Source organism: Vigna umbellata, chromosome 11 (genome assembly GCF_029865625.1).
Source record: "Vigna umbellata cultivar VRB3 chromosome 11, Vumbellata_1.0, whole genome shotgun sequence".
Lineage (NCBI taxonomy): Eukaryota > Viridiplantae > Streptophyta > Magnoliopsida > Fabales > Fabaceae > Vigna > Vigna umbellata.
This window is the reverse complement of record NC_142175.1, coordinates 29,331,712-29,337,460: the sequence shown is the minus strand read 5'-3', so window position 1 is coordinate 29,337,460 and position 5,749 is coordinate 29,331,712. Positions and strand designations below refer to the sequence as shown.

Here is a 5,749-nt window from a genome sequence, read left to right as displayed (position 1 = left end):
GTCTTTCTCGGAATTTCTCACCTTTTTTACCTGCAAGAAGTTGCGAAATTTGTAATGGAGAATAGGAGGTAGGTACAAATAACAAATCCTTAAGATAGAGATTTCATTAGACAAATCAACCAAATATCAATAATTATAAATAATTTGTTACGAACATAAAATGGTGTGAAAATCAGTTTGTTATTGACCTGGTCGAGATACCAATTTGTTACGACTAGAACTACACGATCATTGATTTAATCATTTAAATTTTAAAAAAAAAATAATATTTTGACACCCAAAACACCACTTGACAAAAGGAATAATATAATTATTAAAAAAAAATAAGTTTTTGCATTTATTAAATTATAAGATAAAATAGTGAATATAATTAAGGTGGGTATAAAAATTTATTAGGTGTCAAAATAATTTTAAAAAATATATATAATTGATAATATCATAACAATTATAACTAAAAAGAAAGTATATAACATTACAATATAAGTCAGATCAGCCATTTAATTTTTAATGCTTTATACTATTGTTTTATTAGCCTATGAAAACTCGATTAAATTTCAAAATATTTTAAAATTTCGTTTACATGTTATAAATATTTTTTATTTTGATGCATTTCTATTTTGGAAGATCGTAATCTTAGCCGTTCACGGTCCACTAAATAATTTTCACCAAAAAGAGATATCTGTGCCAGAGTCAAATGCTCGTACCACGAATCCTACGGTTAAGAAATTTCCATGAACGATGGAATGGATGAAAGTACGAAAAAACCCTCATTTGTGAGGGTAACTTGGGAAAGGTAAAGAGGGGTAAAATTGTCAATGGAGAGGAAGGTTCAGTCTGAAAAATGTGATGGAGAAAGTGTTGTATAACACTCGATCCAGCACAGCAATAATATAACTATGGAAACGCAGCTTCACGTCCTCTCTCTCTAGACTCACTCTAAACGCCGTCGTTTCTAGAACTCTGTTCCCTTCGCTTCTCTGTCTTCGTAACCGAAAGGGGGAAAAATAATTAAACGCCGATTTCGCAACCAATTCTTCTGCGTCGAATTGGACAACCAGAAATTGGATCTCAGGTCAATTTCCCCACCTCTTTCTCTCGATGCCGACGTAAACGAATCAATCAATTCTGTTTTTTCGGTTTTCCTAGTTTAATTTGTAGATTCCAATTTCTTATATATCTTTAATCGATTTTTTTCTTTCTCTTTTTGAGTTGGGGTTTGATCGAGGTTTGATCTTTATTATTTGATTGTGTTATTTTTATTTATTAATTATTTATGGGTGTCATTCTTGACCTTAGAATTGGTGGTAGATACAATGGGAAGTGCATCACCCAAATAATCAATTTATCGCTGTGCGGATCGGGTTTGTGTGGGTAGAATTAGTTTAATGGCTTGGCGTTGAAGTTGTGGAATCGAAGGGACGTAGTATTGAAAGGAGGAATTCCAGGGAGATGTTGTAATTTAGGGTAGGACTTTTTCTGACAGTGATTGGGAGCGGAAATTAGAATTGGCCAATATATAGGCATATGTTGAGATTTAAACGAATTTTGTTTGCTGCTGTTGTCGGTTATTAGTGTAATTTACAGGAGTGGTCTGCTTTTAAGAACAAATTCATGGGAAATTGGCGATAGTGTAATTCTAAAAGCATTCCGTAAATTATCGGGCTAAGTGTAGGGGGAGTATGTGTTGCTGTGTGAATTTGATAGATACTGTTATATGTCTCTGAAGATGCACCCTATAGGCTTGTGAATTGTGATAACTCAAACCTTTTAAGGACGGTGATGTTTATGTTCTGTCTCCTATATGGTTTTTATAGAGAGAGATGGATATTTTTGTTCTGGTTCTTGTAGAGCATATCTTCCACCTTTTGTTCTTGCTCTTAGTGGATCCTTAGAGAGAAAGTTAGTCATATGACGAATCAGTTGACAGATGAGCGGGGCAATTGTGATTTGTTGAATTCTGTTTAGAAGATAATAATTCAGTGATCGGCTTAGCCACTATTATCATCGCATTTGTGAATAGTTTTGTGTTAATTCCACTCTCTACATCAAATATGGTTTGATCCTTGAAACTAAATGATGACAGTTTATAGTGTTTGTATGTTTTTCAATTTATGTACTTCTGCTAGCGAGTACACACGCATGAACGTATGTCTCTGTCACCTTTTATTTACACAGAATCTACTTTCGGTCTTGTGGCGTTGATTGTTTTATTAATTTCCACTTCTATTTTACAGTGGCTTTTTATTGTGTTTTTCTTTATTTATATTCAATTTATTAATATTTATTTTCTTGATCAGTTTTTGCCGGAAACAAAGATTGCATCTGAGCTTAACATAACAGAGCGTAGCGTAGGGCCTTGTTCTTGATACCGTGCTTAATTTGTTGGATGGCGGAGAAATCATGCATCAAGCGCCTTCAGAAGGAATATAGGGCCCTCTGTAAAGTACGTCCGGCATGTTCTGTCATTTAAATTTGCGCTTCACTATTTTTCTGGGGGGTTCAGAGTGTCAGCCTACCTATTCTGTTGCTGGAGCCGTATAGTTATGCTTGTTCTGTTATCGCGATTCTTCTCCTTCTGTCTCCCTTTTTTACATGATTAGTTAGTCTAAAATGCATAATTTACTATGGTGGATTGTTTGGGTCAGTTTAAAAATTGACGTGGAATTTCCTTTTCTTTGCAATGAAAAGATAAATAACTGATGGTATTTAAAAAATATGTCAACTCAATAATGCTTAACTTTAAATTGTGTTTGCAGGAGCCAGTTTCTCATGTTGTGGCTCGTCCTTCACCGAGTGATATTCTTGAGTGGCGTAAGTTTGTTTCACACTACATTTCATATATTAATTTATGTGGAGCTCTAATGTTTAGAAAGAAGAAAAAAATGTTGAACCTCATATATAAGAAAGAAATGAAGTTTCCTCTATAATCTAAAAATAACCTGTGCATAAGATAAACTTAGCTTTTCTCAGAATCTAGTTTTAGTTCACGAGAGAAATATATTTCAGTTTTTCTTATTTTATTCTCCTTTAAGTGCTTATTGAGATTTCTCTGTGTTGTTATATCCATGCTGTAGAGCCTTTACTTCAATGTCAGTAATTTTATTTTAAGTTGTTTGTTATGGAATGGTTGATACTTGATACTGACCTTATTGTATGTTAATGCATCATCAGATTATGTGTTGGAGGGAAGTGAAGGAACACCTTTTGCAGGTTTAGCAAGTTTTGATCATTGCATATTGACCATTTCACCATGTGCTTTGTCATTCTGTAATGTCCCAATTTAAGTAATCGCGTTTTAATTTATATAGTATTTTTGTTCTTTTACTCCATTTTTAGGTGGATATTACTATGGAAAAATCAAGTTTCCCCCTGAATATCCGTATAAACCTCCTGGAATCAGGTGATCCTTCTTGCTGTAGTATGCTTGTTCATTCTATTTTCATTTATCTGTTTCATTTTAATTTTGACAAAGTTACAACTTTCTGTAATGTAGCATGACTACACCAAATGGACGGTTCATGACACAAAAAAAGATCTGTTTGTCTATGAGCGACTGTATGTTCTTTTTTATATGTTACCGCCCAGAACAAATAATATCACAAGTAACCCATATTACAATTTTATATTTACGTGGGATTTGTTGCGCTTGCAGTTCATCCAGAAAGTTGGAATCCCATGTGGTCTGTATCAAGGTCAGAAAGCTCTAGTTATGAAGTTCTAGTTTATTCTCCTTTGACTTTTGAAAGTGTTTATATATTCTTTTTTCTTGCGGAATTGATATCTGCGAATAACAGTAGATGTTGATTATTATTCACTTTATAGCTTTATACTGATGTTTCAATTTATGAATGCAGCATATTAACAGGACTTCTTTCGTTCATGGTATGTTGTAGTTTCCTCATATTGTAATTGAACTTTAGGTTTCTTCCATTTCCTGTGTGCTCTTTGCTCTGAAGACATTTCTCTTTTTATTGCTTATTCTCTGGGTTTTCTTCGTGGATGGTGTACTGGTGGGTGGGGCTAGAGTTAAACCTGTGTGATCTTCAACATGCCATGGACTTATTCTACCACTGACACGAAACTCAATAATCCAACAATATTACTCGTCTTTGTTGTTTATATTGTAGCCAAAAAAGCTAAATGATTTTTCCAATTTTGCAAGTGCTACGTGTAGATCATAGCTAATAGAGTTCATCAGTAGACTACTATGGTTAACCTGTGCAGTTGATACTTCACCATGTATGCAGTGTTCAATCAAGACTTTTCGATATCTGACATACTTCTGTTTTTCAGATGGACAACAGTCCAACCACTGGCAGCGTAAACACAACTACCGCTGAGAAGCAACGTCTAGCAAAATCTTCCCTTTCTTTCAACTGTAAGAAGTAAGTATTTTGCACCAGCTACTCAGATGGAACTCAAGATGGAAGTGAGCAATGTCTCTGTAACTTGTCTATCACAACTGATTCCTGGTGTTTTGATTATTTTCCACGCAGCGCAACATTCAGGAAGATGTTCCCTGAGTATGTGGAGAAGTACAACCAGCAACAACTTTCTGAACAGGCTGCTCAAGAGCGGGTCTCAACAGAGGCGTCTCCTGACAAGAGTTCGAAGTCAGTTTTGGAGAACAAATTAGAATCTTCAGGAGAAGACACGAGAAGAGTGGATGGGTTAAAGGAGATGAGGAAAAACAGAAAACCATTTCCTACATGGATGATGTTATTACTCTTCTCCATCTTTGGGGTTGTAATGGCGTTACCTCTGCTTCAGCTGTGATGATAGGCAAAAGAAATCTTTATAGGAGGTATAAGGGTCCACAAAGTGTTCTCCTGCAAATGTTCTGCTTAGTTTGTCATGTCTAACAGAATTTGTATAGGGAAATGATGGACATGGAGGCTGCGTTTACTATGTTGAGGGCTGATTTTACTCCTTTGTGTCTATTTTGCCAGCTTCTTGGTGGTGAATGTTAAGAAGTTAAATGTTTGCTACTTTTCATTTTCTTCTAAATGTTTGAGGTTTGCACCGTACTGTTGCTCACACTGCACACATGTGCTTGGCTACATTGTGCTTTTTAAAATTATATCCGATTAAACCACTGAGATATGTAACAATAACGAAAAGAAAACGTACAAACGTAATTTGCAGTAAAACTATTATCCCTTTAATGGCAATCTGTATATAAAGAGTGAAACGTTCAAAATGGAATGTGTCCACTTTCTGTGAAGAAATGTGGAATATTGCCATTTTTTATTTCTCATTTCTGATTTTGGCCAATTTTAATAAACGATTTTCGTTGCACAATAAAATTTTAGCATTGGGATTTATTTCTAGGGGTCACGACTCTGGTTTATTTTTATATTTCAACTAGATTTTACAAAATGTTGTGGATTTTATTGTATTCTATTATTTCTTTTTTCTCGTAAGAAAAAGAATAAAAGGTAAAGTGTTATTATAATGATTAAAAAATATTATTAGATTGGAAATAGTTAATTGAATTTAAAAAAAAATATTTATAAAACTTAAAAAGTAAAATAATAAAATAATAAAATGAGACATTAATAAAAAATAAAGTTGACAAAAAATTGTGTCAACAAAATAATAGTTAGAAGAAATTAAAAAAAATTAAAAAAAGGAAACTTCTTTATTTCTAATTATATATAGAAGAAAAAAAAAGTTTCCAATCATTGAATGTGGAAAAAATGGTTGACCTAATTACAAGTTTTCATTCTCTCTCTTTCTTCACATCTTT

General features: G+C 33.7%; 1 protein-coding gene across 1 annotated transcript; it reads left to right on the top strand.

Moving 5' to 3' along the window:
- Positions 1-867: 867 nt before the first annotated feature.
- LOC124835240 (ubiquitin-conjugating enzyme E2 34-like) lies at positions 868-5,037 on the top strand. Its single transcript, XM_047310143.2, has 10 exons — positions 868-1,072; positions 2,298-2,443; positions 2,757-2,811; positions 3,172-3,210; positions 3,337-3,400; positions 3,494-3,555; positions 3,653-3,692; positions 3,855-3,882; positions 4,294-4,385; positions 4,497-5,037. Exons 2-10 carry the CDS (start codon positions 2,387-2,389, stop codon positions 4,774-4,776), a joined length of 717 nt encoding a protein of 238 aa, XP_047166099.1. The 5' UTR covers positions 868-1,072; positions 2,298-2,386; the 3' UTR covers positions 4,777-5,037.
- The last annotated feature ends 712 nt before the right edge of the window (positions 5,038-5,749 follow it).

Excerpts from the sequence above, each read along its gene's own strand:
- LOC124835240 (XM_047310143.2), top strand. The coding sequence starts at position 2,387 with ATGGCGGAGAAATCATGCATCAAGCGCCTTCAGAAGGAATATAGGGCC. Across the intron at positions 3,401-3,493 it reads TATAAACCTCCTGGAATCAG|CATGACTACACCAAATGGAC; the intron begins GTGATCCTTCTT and ends TCTGTAATGTAG. Across the intron at positions 3,693-3,854 it reads CCCATGTGGTCTGTATCAAG|CATATTAACAGGACTTCTTT; the intron begins GTCAGAAAGCTC and ends TTATGAATGCAG.